Source organism: Argiope bruennichi, chromosome 5 (assembly GCF_947563725.1).
Source record: "Argiope bruennichi chromosome 5, qqArgBrue1.1, whole genome shotgun sequence".
Lineage (NCBI taxonomy): Eukaryota > Metazoa > Arthropoda > Arachnida > Araneae > Araneidae > Argiope > Argiope bruennichi.
The window spans coordinates 78,611,840-78,631,449 of record NC_079155.1 but is presented as its reverse complement, the minus strand read 5'-3'; the positions used below and the strand labels follow the sequence as shown (position 1 = coordinate 78,631,449).

The 19,610-nt window shown below is 28.7% G+C and overlaps 1 protein-coding gene across 1 annotated transcript in view; it reads left to right on the top strand.

Annotated features, from left to right (window-relative positions):
* Positions 1–646: 646 nt before the first annotated feature.
* The window catches only part of LOC129969444 (bestrophin-4-like), a 42,575-nt gene continuing 23,611 nt past the window's right edge, over positions 647–19,610 (top strand). Inside the window, exons 1-4 of the mRNA XM_056084017.1 lie at positions 647–1,714; positions 12,533–12,667; positions 15,507–15,673; positions 17,141–17,298. Coding sequence (XP_055939992.1) covers positions 1,536–1,714; positions 12,533–12,667; positions 15,507–15,673; positions 17,141–17,298 — 639 coding nt within the window. The 5' untranslated portion in view covers positions 647–1,535. The remainder of the gene's footprint in view (positions 1,715–12,532; positions 12,668–15,506; positions 15,674–17,140; positions 17,299–19,610) is intronic.

Here is a 19,610-nt window from a genome sequence, read left to right as displayed (position 1 = left end):
TCTCAAATTCTAGAACTAAAATTTTAAGACTCAATCACTTCAAGAAATGTGTAAAAGAACTTTAACAAATTCCCATCTTTTCAAATATGAAACAAACCAAGATAAATAAAATCATATAAACATTAAAATATTAATTACTGAATCCGATGTTAGGAAAGATATACAAAAATAAAACAATGACTCTAATCAAATGTTTATATTTGTTTATAATTTTAATGCTAATTATTTCAAATTTCATAATTCATTTGCAAAAGAGATGCTAAGTTCATTAAAAATCATTGAAATAGGGCATGCTGAATTGTATGCAAATTTAATTTCCGAGCTCTTAAATTCTTAAAATGATTAATTTAAATAAATAGAGCTTTTACTCTTGGTTTTAAATTTGCTTCTTTTTTCAAAGGTTCAAAATTGTATCTCAAAAAATTCTTTTGGATAGCTTTTTTGCAATAGCGTTTTAAAAAAAAATAAATAGATCATGCTCCTTTAGGGCATGGAAAACGACTTGTAGATCGCTATTGTTTGTCTTCTAATCGAACACTGCCTAAGAAAACAGTGGTTTGAGGTGTATAATTGTGTCCTCAAAGAAGCGACATTCTTTTTTCCTGGATTGTTTGCCAGGACGTTTTTAGACTGCCGCTCTTCCGCCGCTACCTCCATCGAACACACTCAACGACCAGTTACGTGAAATCGCAACCTTTCACTATTCCTCAATTACGCAGTTATTTCGCTTACAGAAAGACTCACACAATGTGTTAGATTTGTAACGTTTCGGAGAGATAGTGAGTGAAGTGTTCGTAATTCAGTGTTGTTTGCCTGCATAATGTGCAGTCAGTTATTCTGAAGTGTGTGGGTGTTGCCAACTATTTCCTGTGATGCTTAATTCACCTTGTTAACGAAACAATCAAGGAGATGCTGTCAAATGTTGAAAAAATAAGATAATATTTTGCTTCAAAGTATATAGAAATATTTAAAAAGTATTAGAAATAAAACTAAATGAAAATTTAGAGATTTATGGAGATTTGTATAAATTTGTGGCTTAGATTTTACTATTTTAAAACGAAAGTTTTGGAAGAAAATTATATCTAACCTCAGAATTCAACGCATTTTTTGCTGGCTTACTTCAAACGATTTTCTAGTAATATTCTTCGTCAGAATGTTGAGATGCCGTCTCAATGGTTATGAATTTTTTTGCAAATTCTGGATTTGAATAAGCATTTTATATATATATATATAAAGAAGTTCGAAAATAAATATCAAAATTAAGCTGGAGAATGAAATCAAAATTGTAATAACAAACTTTTATAGAGATCCCCAATTAATATTAAAGATGTGACTGAAAAGCTTAATGTGTGCATATCTAAAAAACTGCTGATTTTGGATTTTTATACCACAAATTTCATTAACACCTGTTTTTAAAAATGGAATATTTTTTCAATGAAAATTATAAGAATAAAGTGGCAAAGCATTTTCAAGGAAGTGAACCAAAAATTAATTAGTTAGTAGTTGAATATCAAACGTATCGGGAATCTCAAAGTATGACGGTGAGTTACCAATATGATGTTGCTTCTTCTACTTCCGGTGGTTTTATTCGGTTGTTATTCCGATGGAGGGGAAGCATTTGGAAGTTGGTTTACTTGGAAATGTTCTTTTTCACAGCTGCATATTTCTCTCTTGCAATGTTGTACAGATTTATCCTCTCGGACTATTACAAAAGGTAAGAAATGCAATGGAATTTAACATTCAAATATTGTTTAATTTGGTGAAATTAGTTTTTAATAAGAATGCTGATTATTGATGAATTTTGTGTTTATATTTTAAAACCACTGCATTAAATAAAATTCCATCATAACAATGCATAAAGAATGATATGTATAATGTATATAAAGAGTATTAGATATATTGTGTATACAGAAAAATAAATAATTTAACATAAGATTTTAAATAATCAAAATGAGTCTAAATTATAAAATACCATTAATATCTACTGTTAACATCAATTTATCGTTTAATAAAATGGTATTGATATCTGAAATTGTTAACTATTCCCAAAGAATAGTATTGGATTTAAATTCAAATTTCCAATTGAAATTCGTACAAATATAAAACAAAAAAAAGCATTCTAATTCTTTTTTAAACATAAATTATGTATAATTAGGGGTAAAAATTTATTACCTACCAGATTATTTAGTTCTCCAGGAATCCAGCTTGTGTTTACTCAAATAAATCTCTTATGTATAATTCAATATTCAGAATTCCCTCAAGAAAACATTTTTGAGTATCTAATCGTGATAGAAATTAAGGCCGTGTTTGCAACATAGATTAACACCTGTTTATTATTTATATGAACCCTTTTTACAGAATCAAGTTTCAAAATATATGGGATTTAAAGACTAAAGTATTATAGGGCTGTAGCTCTTAAAGATAATCATATATTATTAAAACTGTCAGTATCCTGTTTATTTTTAATTTCGCGATACTACGAATTTACTTTCTTATTCGTCACGTAAACCAATCAGTTATTAAACAGAGTTCTACTTATTTATCTTTCAACAATGGAAGAAAATTTCTGCTTTTAAATATTTGATGGAACAATGAAAACAGTTTGAATTTCAGAGCAAAAATATAATCTGTAATTAAAAATTTGAAAAAAACTTTTTTTTAAAATTGTTAACATTTAAAAGAAAATCGGCATAACTATTAAAATGGCATCAATAGAAAAATATTTTTTTTAAGTTTAAAGATGATATAAAATCGGTCTTTGTATCATAATATTTTCGGCAGTTATCACAGGAAAATATTAAAATATTATTTAATATTTAATTAATTAAAATGCTAGTTAATTTTTTTAAATGGCTCCGAAGTACACATTCCATTCTCCAATGCATATTTATGTGCTAATATTGGTAACTCTAGATCTAACATTCTTTCCCAACAGCGCCGACGAACACATGGGAACATAGATACAAAGAATCATCTTTATTAGTAGTAGCGATTATTAGCATTATTTACCTCTAAGAATTTGTTAACCCATGTACTTGCCTTCAAGTAAAATATTTTTAAGGATAAACTTTTCTAAAATGAGCATCATATATGTATGTATATAGTTACTTTTGCAACAGTATGAAAAACAATTAAAATTATAATTTCTGTTCATTTGTAATAAATATAAAAGCATCTTTCGTATAAAATTCGAAATATTTCAGATCTAAATTATTTATTAAAGTATTTTCGGGTGCATAAATGAAATATGTGGTAATTATTAAAATATATTAGCTAATATATTTTTATATTATTATTCTATAGCTATATATTATTATTGTTTAAATAAAATTTTTCTTTTCTTTGACAATGAATATTGTTTATTGCACTAATCTCTTTGTATAACTGATTTTAAAATTCAATTTCAGATTCAAAATAACCGAAAACATTATACTAAAAAATTAGCAATCTAATTATACAAGGATAATGTGGGCATATTTCCTAATTTTGATCCGTATTCAAATAATGCGAAAAAAAGAGTAAAAAGAACAATAAGAAATATAATATGAGTAGAAACGGTAATTGATTTTATAACATTTGTATTAGTACAATGACAAAACTATTTCTTTAATTGAAATGCTTCATATTTTTGCAATTTTCTTCCAATATTAATATGTGTTGTAATGAGTATGTAAAATAGAGATTTGTTTTGGAATGAAGAGAAAAGTTCTGTGCATTTTAATCATTCAATTTTTTTAGAAAGTTTGGTAACTTTAAATTTAAATCAAAACGTAATCGGAAATCGAAAACTCTTAGTATATATTTAATCAAATATTCTCTTCCAAACTTACTGAAACCATACTTCGAGCAAAACGTCTTTCAATATAATTTACAGTCGATTCTGAATATTTTTTTACAAATTTTAGAACATTTCATTCAAAACGATTAAACTTGCTTCGAAATTTAATAAATACGTTTTCTAAATATCTTTCATGAATCATGGATTTAAGAAGATTCACACCTGAGATATTGGATAAATAAATCAGAATTTCCTGGCGGCTTTTTATGAACAATTTTAAGCATCTTACATCATTATTAATTAGAACGATTGGTATGAAAATGAAGTTTTTAGGCTTGTCAGACATGTAAAATCAATTTGTTTACTTTAAAGAATTTGATTTTGTAGAGATATCATTTATTTTTGAAAATTTTCGTTTTTTTTTTTTTTTTTGCAAGCAAGAAAGAAGTATTTGCGGTCACACAACACATGCGATAATGCATAGCGAAAGTTCATCCTCCGTTTTCGTATTATACAGATATTTACTCTCTAACTATAGTTTTTTTTAAATCTGATATTGTTTATGGTTAGATTCTATTTGCAAATTACAACATGTGATAAGCATGTTACAAAAATCGTTCAAAACACTTCAAAAAAGACACACTATATGCTTGAACTGTAGATATCATATTTGGTAGATGCAATCATTGAATTATAACTGCTCATTAAAAAGGATTTTCAAATTGTAAGTTGATTCTTAATTAGTCTTTCACATAAATTATCATTACAATTAATAAAGTTTATAAATTATGATATTTTATTAATCTTTTAGTTAATATTCTAATCAGAAATGTTAATAATTGCATATGCATTATTGCACAAAAATAAATTTATACATAACTTTAAAATTAAAAAAATGTTTTAGTGACAACAATTTTTTATGTAATTTTAAAATAACTAAATTATAAATAAAAAAACTAATTTAAAATAACTAATTAATATTTCTAAATATATTTAAGAACAATATTTATTATTATAAATATTATATATAAACACACATGTTTTGTGATGATATTTATGTGTATATAATCATTTCAATTTGGATAAAGAGTAATTTTTTTTAAAAAAAATAATATAAAAAAGACGAATCAGGCCTAAATGATTTTCATGCCACGATATTTTGAACTAGACATTCGATTTTTTTATAAACTAAATATAGAAAGTAATGTTAAAACAATGCTAATCTTTTTTTATTGCTGTTGTTTCCAAATCAAACCGAATTTAATATGAAACGAATTTGTCTTCATTTTGAACGGATTCTATAGCCTAAATGGTTCAAACCTGGCTTTTCTAAATGATTATAAACAAGTATTACGCTTATTTCTTGCCGAATAACTAGAATACATTCCGTATTAGTATCTTTTATCTTCAAATATTTCTAATACATTTCAATTTGAGCCAACATTTTTTTATCAAAATTTCAATTATCCCATTTTTTGTTTCATCCCTTGTAATCTTTCTTTCTTGCCACAGAAAGTAAGTTTCTTGATTATAAGATTTATTTCCAATTATTATATTTAAATTTAACTTATATTAAAATATTTTTTAAATCTTTTTCCATGAAGCCTTTTCTTTCCCTTTTTTTATTCGCAAGAACATGTTTTGGTCCCTTGAATTCTATTGCAATGATAATCCCATTAACAGGAATGAAACTAAAAATTTAATTGTTTTTTTATTCTTCAAAATTTTGCTTTGCTAGCTTCAAAGTTCAATAAAGCCTTTCTGAATCTCTTATCAAACATTTCGGTACAGAAATGGAAGATTTACAGTACAAAATAAATGTAACATGCTTCATTTTCCCTTTTGGAGGATTCTAATACACAATATTTCAAATCGGACGGCAACATCATAAATATGATGTCTATAATGCATAACTACACGCCTGACATTGTATTGTGATGTTATGCGCCTTTCTCCTGACAAAATGAATAATAGATCTCAAACATCGATCTCTGGCAACGGATAATATGAAGTGTGTCAAATGAACTGGAATATCTTAACTAGCCATTTTATAGATGGGTTTATACTCGGTCAGTTATTAGACGGCCGGTAAGACAGCGCATGCGCGGACAGGGACTGATTTATGTCTGCCACAACTTCATAAGATAGATTCGGGTGTTCCTTGTTTGGCCATAAATTGCCGTTTTGGCGTCAACTCAATTTTTCTTTTTCACTTCATATCGTATTAAAATGATGGATATTTACACAAAGAAGCATGGTAAAATTCAAAAAAACAAAAATCAACATACCTAAATTTGGGAAATTATGGAGAAAAATGGTACACAAAATGAAAAAAAAGGGGGGGGGGGAACTCAATCTGGCATCAGAAAGGACAAAGAGCAAAAAATGTCGGAATTAATCTATAATAAGTTATCAATTTTTTCGCGCCAAAAAAACCTGCCAAATTCTACAAATGCATGCGCAGTAAGGGAAAAAAAATACAATTCAGAGGCAAGTTGTCCCATCGTAACAAATGCTAGACATGGATTTAAGAGTATTTTTCAGCCTTTCTACGCATGCGCTGCCTTCTGGCTGTCTTATAACTGGCGGAGTGTAAACCCATCTTATTACCACATCAAAAGCATACAATTTGTTGCAAATTCTTATCTTGTCTTTTAATCTTAAAACTATGCCGCCCGCTTATCTAACGGAATTCTCTTATTTGACGCAGGTAGAACTTCTGTCGCTGGCGGTTTCTCGAAGTTTTCAAAAAATTATAATTTTGATTTTCATAAAATAATTAATTGGTTTAAAAATTAACAATTTTCATACTCTAAATAATAATTTATTGCAAAGAATTAAAATAAAATAAGATATTCATAAAAGAAATAAAAATTCACATGACACCAATGTGGCGTCATCGCACTTGCTCGGTAGTTTCTGTATGACACCAACGTGGTTTCACCGGGTGGCATATAGTTAAATTTGTATTTTTTCTAATTACTAATTCTGATTTGTAAACAATGAATTATATTGAACAATTTAATTATTTATGAAAATAATATTAGGACATATCATTTTAGCATTATTTCCACTAGAAAAAACGATTTATTCATAGATCAATAATTTTAAAAAATTTGAAGTACTGTTTTATTGAAATATGCAGCGAGAGATATCGCACAATTTTCACACTTGCACTTACAGTTTTATTTCAATTTTGTAAGTCGTAATATCAAGTAAAATTGGTGCAACTTATAAGAAAGTGGTTTGCATGAATTCCATTAAATGTTTGTATTTTCCTTTATGTTCCATTAATGAATAAACTTTATGTTTGCACACAAAAGAAAATGGCTGTTTGCGTTGAGTCTAGAAGCGATGTGTTAAGTTTCTGGATTATTAACTGTTTTGAGTGTACTCATTTTTTTTTCCACCAGAGGTCAGAGCCCCGTACCGAATATAATGCTAAGTACTAATTTTTTTTTAAAAAAAAATTTAATTCTATATGTTATTCTTATTTGTACAAAGCTGGGTCTTTCAGTTGTTGCTATCATAAAAACAAAACATTTAAATGTGTAAAAGGAAGATGAGTGGTTTTCTCTGATTCGATTTCGCGGGGTGCGAAAACATAAGGGATCATCAGGCCCACGCAGATACTTCCTGAACAAATTTTTTTCCCGTTTACAAATATTTATCAAATAATGTTTTTAACATTTACAAATATTTGTTCGATATTTTTTTTTTTTCATTTACAAATTTTTGTTGAACATTTTTCCCATTTACAATTATTTTTTGAATAAATTTTATATGATTTACTTTTATATAACTGATATAAATTTATCAAAAATTATTTGTTGAAGTTTTATTTAAAGCATCAAAAAAATCTGTATCCAACAAGACTGCCAATTAAATAGGTTTATTAATTATTGTTATAATTTGCTCTTTTGAAGAGAATAACATTTTTTCGAAAAAATCAGCAATCAATTTCTAAAAATAATGGAATAATAAATTCTAGAATAAAGTAAGATTTGTAAAAGGAATGAATGCAAATATTATTTATTATTCAAGAACGAATTATTTGATGGATATAAGATCATTTTTGACATCTTATGCCAATTTTTGTTGATGTTCTTTTCTGATAAACTTTTTCTATTGAAACTTGAATAAGGTTATTGGCATTAGTAGTCTCAAGAAGTTAATATCCGCCTTCATTTAATTTCTTTATATAATTTGAAGGCGGCACATCTTTAAGAAATAATGAACAGAAATTTGCATTTGATTTTTCCATTTTAAATATAAAATATAATTATTAATAAAAAATAGCACAGAATATAATTTATCTTAAATAAAATAAAACATTCCTTATAAATGAAAAGTTTGTTGCTTTTTTTTTCAGAAAAACCAAATTCCAAAAGGATTTTAGTTTACCATAAAAATAAAGCATACATAGATATAGATTTGCAAAAACCAAAAACAATTGTAGTATTCTTCAGATTAATAAAAGAAGATATTCAGTCGTCAGACGATTTCAAAATATGAATATTAAGAAATAAAAATAACAACTCATAAATCGTTTTATTGCTATAAAGTGGAATAATACCTAAGAAATAAAAGAAAAAATGAGATGATTTTTGTCCTAAATGGCAATAAAAACTTCGGCATTTCGAATTTTACTTTATGTGACTTTTTAATTTTTTTCATTCTAACAAAAATAAAAGTAAAACAATTTTAATCTAAGGAAGTATATAGTAATTTTTGTAAAAATCATAATTTAAAATAGTAAAAAAATTAAAGTAATGAAAAATAACAAAAATAAAAGTAAGACAATTTTAATCTAAGGAAGTATATAGTAATTTTTGTTCAAGTCATAATTTAAAATAGTAATTCTGTAATTATTAATATTTTGAGCTGAATTTTGTATATTACATTTAATCCTTTTTTCTATAGAATTTGAACTTTTGGAAATTAATATCAAAACATTAAAAATATTTATTTATTTTGAAAGATGATTTCTTATTTTTGCCGTAACAGAATCTATATCTTCATATTTTCATTGAAACAAAAGACATTTTCTTATTTTTTATTTCTTCTAATATTTACTTTCGATGTAAGTGCATCTGTTATTGAAGGTTCAAATACTTTTGTTTGTTTGGAGGAATTAATTTAGGATTTTGCGGGTTTAGGTAATGCATATTAAGAAATCCTCTTTTAATAAACTAGTCAATTTAGCTTCAAGTTTCAGCATAATTTGAATATAATATAAAGCTGACAATTTATATTAAATTGATTTTTAATTTTAGTACTTTGTTTAATGTGTTTAAGCTTTTATTTATTCAGCAAGACTCATGACTCCATGGCATCCACATTTGTTCACATTAGGAACGCTCGGAAATTAAATATTCAGGGTGATCAAGAAATAACAGCAAGTGTTTGGAGCCCTGTAGCGTGTTATGTACCGGACGAAATATGACAAAATTTGGCCACATTAAAGTATACAGTTTCGAATTATCATATATATATATATATATATATATATATATATATATATATAGTACCTAAAAACGCCGGGGAATAAAAATAGGGGGAATCCTGGCGCTGCAAGCCCATAATGTGTGGGGGAAAAAAGAATACATAACTGCCAATTGAAACAGTAAATAGCAACACACCAAATATCAATGAAAAACGTTTATTAAAGCAACTTACAAATTTGGCTCAAGGTGACCACCAACTTGATGCTCTAATAATTGCATGCGGTACACGAGGTTTTCGACGGTGGCTCGTAGCCTATCGGCATTTATTTGTCTGACATGTAACGTTATTTGATAAAGTAGTAAAGTAGGAATATCAGGAGCATGTCATTGATGCACATAGTAGCCCCACAACCAAAAATTGCCAAGATTCGGATCAGTGTCATCAGTTAATGGGTGGTATCTAAAACGGATAAAATTTCAGGATCTTACACAATATCTTCTGCACCGTCGAGAACGGAATATCTGTCTGTCGTGATATTGAACGTGCACTGCTGATAACCTGCTTATTAGCTATCGCCTGATCCATAACAGCAGTTGCAACTTCTTCAACTTGTCCCTGCTTGATAACTTTACGTCCTCGGCCTGGTTGCACACCAAGAATTCCTGTTGTTTCAAATCTTTCAACCATTCTTCGTAAGTTAGTTATGGTCATCGATCCTCTACGTAACTATTTTAACCGCCGGTATTCACGAAGAGCAGCACTGGCATTTTCATCTCGCTGATAAAACAGTTCGACTAATAAGGCGCGTTCATGCAGTGACAACGCCATCGGAGGGTGAATTCTTGCAGAATGACTTAAATTTCCGCAACCCTTCCTTTTATCTTCGATGTCATGTAACAAAATATTCGTATAAGCAAATTACATAATAAAGTTTCCGATTGCAGCTCCAGAATTTCCCCTATCGGTACTAATTTTTTCTTAGTATTAATTTTTTCTTAGTACTAATTTTTTTTCTTGATAAATCGAAACCGCATACTTTAATGTGTATGGTGGTAAAATTTTGTTATATTTCGTCCAATACATAACACGCTACAAGACTCCGAACACCTCCTGTTATTTCTTGATCACCCTGTATATTCATTGTTAATTAATGTCTAAGTATATTTTCTGTAAGAACTAAGAGAAAATATTAAAACAGATAGGAACTTGATCATTTATACTTGGATACTCGAGTGTATTATTATTATATAATTAACAATTAACAGAATTTGCATTTTTTTACAAATTTATTTATTTGGAAATTATATTAAATATATCTTTTAAATTGAATTGCTTATGAACCATTCATTCCGGCTACATAGCACTCTCCCACTAGTTATAAATAGTGTATATAAAAGAAAATTCATGTGAAATTATAAACGGATTCGATCGTTTTAAGGTAGCATATTCTAAAAAAACTTTAGATTTTTAATCTCTTTTTTCATATTAACATACTTTTTTTAATTTTGATAAATATTTTATGGACTAATTTTTCAATTTTCCGTGATTGGAAAAATTCATTCATTGTGAAATATTATATACATTTCATTTCATAGAAATACTTTTTATGCTTAATTTTTAATCTTTATATGTGATGTTTACGAGGAGAAATGTGCAGTAATTTTATTATCGAAAAATTCGACTAAAAATTGATAAATTTCCATTTTTAAAAACCTCTATTATCAAAAATAAAAACAACATCTTTTTATATCCTGTTAATTTGTGAGCAAGATAATTAAAAAGAAGGAATTATTTGAAAGAATGATATTTACCAAGTGATAGTAAAGAGTAAACTATATATTTGTATCGAATATTGCGCAGAATTTGTCAACAAGAATGTCAGTCTGCCATATGTATGGAAACACGACAATTCAAAAGCACACAGAATAAAATACATGAAATTTGCCATGTGGTTTAATTACCAGAAGTGCTGAAATTTTGAGTTATATCCGCCTACGGCTGACTGTCCAGCTATCGCTATTCGGGCATGTACAAGTTATAGTTTAAACATACAATAAGATATGTATATGAATTTTATTATACTATTCTTACTCAAAAATTTCATACAATATATATATATATATATATATATAATTCTGAGTAAATCTGCAGAAAGGTAGGGTATCTTTTCATGTATAAAAAGGGTGTCCCAAAATTAAAGCAAGATTTGATTTATCCAACATTCGTACAGTAAAGTGTTGGCAACCTTATTAAAAAAACCATTTTACAGTTGGTAGTTTAGAGTTAGTAAAAATGGAGCGTTACACGACAGAACAACGTGTTTTCATTGTTGAACAATATTTTTAAAATAATTAAAGTCTGGCAGCCATAGTTCGAAAATTTGAGAATTGGCCACCTAGATAGTGTGATTTAATACCAATGGATTACTTTTTATGAGGTTATTTGAAGTCAAAGGTCTATGCCAACGAGAGTAAGTACGCGAGCATTAAAGGAGGATTTCAACTCTTCATCAATGAAATTCCACCACATTTATGCAATATGGTCATAGAAAATTTGGACTGAATAGTGCGTATCTGCCAGCAAAGCAGTGGAGGAAACGCATTTGCCCTGCCTGTTATTCTATACATAATCCTATCCTGTATACTTTACAAATCAATAAAAATATAACAATTTAAAGAAAAAACTGTATTTTTTATTTAATTCAAATCTCGCGTCAACACGTTGTTCTATCGTGTAACGATCCACTTTTACTAACCCTAAACTATCAGCTGCCAAATGGGATTTTTTTTTTATTTGATTGCCAACACTTTACTGCGCAAATTGTAGCAAATTCAAATCTTGCGCTAATTTTGGGATACCTTTTACTTGTGTATATTTGAGCGTAATAACTCAAAACTCTAACGAGATGGATTGGTTGAATTCAGTATTTGATCAGAAATCTAGATAAAACGGATTTGGTAAAGATATAAATGTAACATCGAATAGTATAATGCCAAATTTGATATAAGTATGATACCCAAATCGTTAGTCTGTATCAAATTTTGGGATCAATCGGTCTACAGAAATGAGTACTCAATCCTCTTCGATACTTGATGAAATTCAAAACAAAACATGACATACTGTATAAATAAAGAGGACGTCATGGGATGAAAATATCCGCTGGTTCAAAAACAATTTTATACCTATATTATGCCTCCAGACACAAAAACTGGAAATGTCTTCATAGATAAGAAATATATATTACATATTTCATTTTCTTTTTGTCACTCTGTTGTAATACATTTTTATTTTCATTCTATTTTTTAGGATTTTCGAGAGAATTGTGTCCATGTGCTCCACTTTCATGGACCTAATCCCTCTCAGTTTCGTCTTAGGATTTTATGTTTCTTTTATCGCCACAAGATGGTGGAACCAATATGTAGCCATTCCTTGGCCGGACAAGTATGAATTGCTAAGTACATTTTAAAAACCTGAATTGTTTGCTCTTCTATATGTATCAAATATTTTTTGTAACATTGGATAGATGTTTTCAATGTGTAGTTTATGTTCTGTACTTTTTATCTAGAGTCATGTTCCCCGGAGAGGGGGGGGGGGACACATCTCGTAATTGAGGATAAGAAGCTACTGGCATGATGGTTAGTTCTCGCCATCCTTGTTGGTATACGTACCTTATACCTTATTGGTTTGTTACCTCCTATCGATGACGGGACGTTGTTCCCAAGGGAAGGGTTGTACGGTGGCCGGTGATAGCCCTAAGAACACAACCACAGTTCCCGCCAGTGTTGTTGTCGCGGCGGTCCTTCAAATTTTTCCGTGTGCCTTCGGGTGGGTCGGAGTAGTCAGTGTATCATTACCTATAGTCATAGTTTAAAAGTAAAAATTTGATTCATAATTTGAAGCATGAAAGCAGCCAAGTAAAGTAGAATAAATAGCTTAGTTTTAAATCCCCAATATACTGTTAAAAGATGTTTTAACTCATTTTCAAATATATAATTTTTTTGGTGTGTGTGTTGGCATTTTATTCCCGTTTCGAATTATTTTGCTTCTAGAATTACTTATGCGTTGGTTTATATCTATTATAAAACTTTCCTTACTATTACTGTCGCTTTCAGTTCAGCTTTTCAAAACCGCACTAAAGTAAACGAAGTAATGTTTAAGTTGTGAAAAGTAATATATCTAATAGAGTTAAAGCCTTAACTGGGGACGTGCGGTCTGTGAGACCGCTAGCGATAGATTCAATTCAATTCAATGGATTGACCCTGTAGCTTGCTGTTTTGTGACCTTCAATACACGTGCACTTTTTCAACCGATTCAACGGATACTTTTTAAAATAATTCAGTTATTTCTTTGAGCACGGTCTCTAAGACCGCACCTCCCTGTTAGTGTCCCAGTGATAAACAAGGTTTAGCAGATGGCGCTGAAACTTGGGCCCCGAAATATCATTCAATTTACAGATCCTAATATGAAGCAGTGCTCTAGACACTTTTAAATGAAGCAGAAAGGGATTTCAGTGATAAGGATAATTCTACAGAAGAGTTTTTCTATGAAAGTTCGCATTCAGCTGATTCTGATATGCATATTCAAACATAATAAATTTTTTCTAGTGATAATGTATTTTGAAAAATTTATAAAATATATTAATATACCAAGAAATATATATATACAGAATTTATAGGGTGATTTTTATACTAATTCTTAACTTGTATATTTAAAATGCCCTAGAAAACTGTGCTATGAAAGTCACACAAGCCGATAAAAAAAGGGCCAATTTTACCCATTGTCATTTTTTTTTCATATAATTATTGAATTTTACATTATATTGTCTTCTATATACCTTCATACACTGTAAAAATAAATACGATTTAAAAAGTAAAATGTTTTTTCAAGAATATTTATTGTAACATGTAGTTTGAGAAGAATATGTATGTTCCAACGCATTTACTTTTTTCAATGATAATATATTTTGAAAAATTTCTAAAACATATCAATATATCAAGAAAAATATCTGCAAAATATATTGGTAGTTTTTCATACTAATACATTCATTAGAAAATTTAATTTGAGTGTAAATGAAATGCGGTCTCGTAGACCGCACTCCCAAGTTAAGTCCTAAAATTTCACCTCCCCAGTTAAGGGTTAATATATTCAATTATTCATTGCTGATCACTAGAGTTGACATTCCGAGGCTTGATTTTGCGCCATATACAATATACCGCGTCTTCAAGACAAACCTTTATAACTATTTTTTTTTGTCATCACCTTCTTTGTAACCATAATAACTTCATAAATCCTCATTTAACCTGAATTTGTCAATTCATTTTCTGTATTGGACAAAATTATTATTTTTAGAAAGAATTTAAATTTGGGACGAGTTTAAATTTCCTCTGGATTGCCAAGGCGGAATTAAATGTTAAAAAAGCCCTTAGACAATGAAAGTTTTCATCTTTCCTTCTCTTTTTCTAAAGCCATATATTTAGTGAGTTTATAGCTATATAAACAGTTTTTATTTACCGACAAATTGAAATAATAAAACAATTCATTCCAGTTGGCCACCAAGACAAATTATTTCAATACGAGGCGTATAAAAAAACTGATTGTGAATTGATATTCAATTTTTAAAAAAGAGAGACCATACTGATCAGCAAACGATTTAAAAAAATTCTTTTTTTTTTTTTTTAAGAATAATATTCTGAAACTTAAACGATACTTGATTTTAATTTGAATGTACAAGTATGTGGTTCTTGTAAATCAAATGAAGCGCAAAATTAATGAATCATTAAATAATCACAAAAATAATCTCGAGATCTAGGAGACTCCTGCAAAGCTGTAGGACCTCTAATAAAATTATTACGAATTATTTTAATTTATTTTTCAATAGATATTTTCATCTTTATGAAAACATAATCCAAGTTTCAAACAATTTATTTGTTATGAATTATACTGATTAACATTCGTGTTTATGAGTAGTGAATGTGTGTCGACTAGGGTGCTAATTCTGCAACATGATCATTTAATAGAAATAATAATTTGATTAATTAATTGTAAATAAACCATATAATGCGAATAACTGAACTGGTCTTTAATTAAATAATTTATCTATTAATAAATTATGAAAATGTAATTACGAAAGGTTACGTTATCTACTATTAGAATGCAATCTAATGACTTGAATACATTTTAATTTCAGAATCATATATGAAAGACTGAAAAAAAAATCGACTGGCTGTAGAATGTCTCTTAATATTGAAAATTTTAAAACTTATAGAATTATTTGTTTCAGATTGATGAACAGTATTTCTTTGTATTTTCCTGGAACTGAAGAGACAGACCGCGTTCTGAGAAGGACGTTGATGAGATACCTGAATCTAGCCCTCATTTTGGTTCTCAGATCCATCAGCATGGCGGTGAAAAGAAGATTTCCGACAAGAGAACATGTTGTGGAGGCCGGTGAGTTTTCCAGTATTATCATTTACGCATTATCTGTATACTCAAGAAAATAAAATATGCGAAAATTAATACTTTCCTGACTCCTGGATTGCATTCAAAATTACCACAAAAAATATTCATTTCGAAATATTTACCACTGAATTGACTCTTTTTCATTCTCTCGCTTCTAGAAGTACCATGTTTGATTACATGATGCAAATTTCAAAATTATGGTTCATTAATTTTTAACACCTCGAAGAGACTGCTCCTAAACGATAAGTTAAAGTAAACTCTGAGGTTTTGGCTCAAAATGAATTTGATTTTCATTTCTAAATTATTGTGAATATAAATTTATATCATTAAAAACCTTTCTTTTTTTCCTGAATTTTTATATATTGCACTGTTAAATATTTGCGGCATTAAAAAAGTTTTTGAATTATTGAAAGAGGATCCAAATAAAACAATTTTTAAAACGAGCGACATACGCAAAAATTTCACGGTAATTTGACCAATCTTAGAAAAAAAAATCATCAAAAAATTTATTTTTTATATGATTATTGGAATTTAGACAAAATTCCAGTTACAATGGAGTTTTTTTTCTGTTTCGTACACATTGTAAATGCTTATATAAGATACTTCGAACACTTGGTATACTCGGGAAGTTTTGTGTTTTAATATATTTTACAGATAATTTTCGAATACTGATATGAATGCAAGTCTTATTCTTACTATTTTATGAGTTTTGAACTAAAATAATTAAAGTATGAAATTTCATTCCAATATTTTATTGCTTACATAAAACATTATATCTTTTTTAATAATTTTAACACACATAACAAAGAATTTAAACCTAGACTGCCAATGCTAAGAGAATGTTTTTCCTTACATAATAATGTAATCGGGATTTATTAGCATAAAATGACATAGTGAACTATTTTTATTGATTATCAAAATAATTCTTTTTTTAATTTTATTGATCCGAATTTTGAAATCCAGTTTAGGAACAAAAAAAATGGATACATTTTTGGTGATTTCAAAATTTAAATTTGGCGGGGTTTCTTTCCATTATGAAGAAACAACCAACTAAATAAAATACGCGGTGTTTTTTCTTATTACCCATAATTTTTTCACTTCTCAAGACTTACTTTTATGACAAATATATGTAATGAATGCAGAAAATATATCAAGTCGTCATAAAAAATCAATTTTGCATACATGTGATCTGTTTTCCCTTTTTCAGAACGTCATTTCTCAATTAGAAATAAATTTACTAAACATTAAGTGCTTACGACACCAAAGTAAGATAATTTGAATTTCCTCTAAATGGAGTTTTGAAAAAGTCAAACGCTTAAAATGGTGAACAAACAAGAATGCGACCACACATCCTAATATTTAAACTTAATTATATTACAGTAGTAGCATTGACTGTAGGAACAGTGATTGCACTCGAAATATATATTACAAAAGCAATCTTTTCCTTCTCCCAAGGTTTCATGACAAAACAGGAGTTGGAGATGCTTAACTCAGTTCCTAACACCGAGTTCAACACATTCTGGATCCCCTGCACATGGTTCATCAATCTTTTGCGAGAAGCTAAACAAGAATGCCGAATTACAGATTCAAATGGTCTTAAACTCATTATGGAAGTAAGAATTTCTTTTAAAAAGACATTATGATATATAATAGGCCAATGGCAGCTTTTCAACCTTTCACTTACGAAGTGAAAGAACTATAATCATCAAAAACTTTGACCTTGGGAATTTGACGAATTTCCACGTTTCAATTTTACCTGAGTTCGAAAAACACATTTTAAGAATTATGATTGTCTGCGATTTGATAACTCATCAACTTTTAAAACTAGACAAGTGAAATGTGCTACCTGGTTTTTATACCAAACTTATACATTGCCTTCGCTATTGGAAGGAAATCCACTCTAAGGAAGCCTGTCGATCTGTCTGTCCGAGCACGATAGCTATAAAGTGCAAAGAGCTAGATGGATAAAATTTACATTTCCTCTAAAATGTAAATCTGTATCCACTTTTCAATGAAATCCGTCAAAGGGTTAAACGTTGTCATTCTGTATTTTTGCATGCATAAAAATGCCATAACTCAAAAAGGTAATGATTTGAATAAATGAAATTTGGTATGTGATCCTTTTAGTAAAATTATAGTTCTGTTGCAAATTTGATTTCATTCGGTCAGAATAAATCTCCAGAAATATACATTTGGTTTTCTTTTCTATACAAATGACCGGGATTCTGAAAATAAAAATTTAAGTATTATTGACCTTAGTGGCCTTACCCAAAGGCCACAATTTTCACCGGAAGAGAGAAACAATAATACCTTCATTTGAAAGCATGAAAGAAAATTTCAGGGAAACTACTTTTGCTGATTTTTAACTTATTTAAGTTTAAGTATTTCAAATATTATTTTATAGAATTAATTTATCAGCAGTTATAATTTCTGCAATAACGTAAGGATGGTTTTCCCCCCTAAGATATTGTCGCCGACATCTCTCCTTCAAAAAAAAAAAAAAAGAGTCTAAAGAAAGTTGAGTAACCCCCCAAATGAGAGATGAACTTAAAAATTATATATTTGGATTGGGATAAGACAGAAGTTCTCTTAATGGTTTTCAATTGCATTGAGACGAGAATCTAAACTACATTTTTGTATAAATTAAATTATATGGAATATATCAAGGTATAACATTGTATTCGCATGTGAATAATATACAATCAAAATTTTATATTAGGGACAGTTTATTTTATGTATTTTAGCAGATCCTGTATCAAATGATAGAACAAGGGTAAATGCCCCTTACGGCATGATATGAATATGATTTTTTTTTTCGCTGCTAGTCGTCGTAAATGGTTTAACCCTTTCAAGGGCCCATAGAAGTATGCTTCCCACCAAATTTATCAATCTTTGTATGAAATTTTGTAGGTTGGCATAAGTTCTGACAAATGTTTTTAGAAAGATAGAAATTTAGATGCTTCAGTTCTTTATCTCATGTGATGATGTGTCTTGATTTGTTACTTAATTATTAATTAATCAAATTAAATTTATCTAATAATCTAAATGAATCCCTTTTCTTATTCTAATTTCAAGCCTAAAAGTATTTTAACATTATATGACTAGAAAAAAATAGGCCGGGTTAAAATGCAAATAGCGCTTAGATCATGGCATTATATTTTTTTACCGTTCCTCCAAGATATTTCCTTTTTAAAAATGGAATAAAGGGGTAATAGAAGGGATGTCCCCATAGTATTCTTCAATATTGGTACCTGGAGTAGTATTTGTATTTACTATCCTCACTGGTCACTATACCTCTAATTTTACCACTCTCTGGACAGATTCACGATTAGCATCCGCAGTATTATAAGTATATAATAACATCAATTACTACGTTTAAGGCAATATCATTAAAGTTCGCCAAGGTGGCAATTAATTTGTTACGCCTAGAGGATTTTGTTAAAAATTTGATGATATCTCTCACAAAAGAAGGCAGATGAGGGCTATCGATGATGTTTCTAGGTTTAAAAATATTAAAAAAAAAAAAAAAAACGTTTTGCGAAATATGTCTAGTAATTGAGGCTGTGTGACTGGTTTCTGACAATTATTTAAAATATGTAGGTTATATTTAGGAATTTTCGTTAAAAGATTGATGACTATCTGTCCGTCTGTCTGTTGTATATAAAAATAATTAATAAACACACTTTAAAAACTCATTGAGTATATTATGAACTTTCGTATGTGATCTTTGCTTTAAAATAAAGAATTAGTACCATGCTTTATATCTAATCCAGGGCAACTACTGTCCTTGAAAGTACTTGAATTTTATTTGCAATATTCAGAGTCAACTTTGCTGAAAAACAATGACCAAGAAAAGTTCTTGATTTTTTTTTCTCTAGGTCCTTGAAAAATAGGCGAAATGTACATCTATTATTTTTTGGAAAAG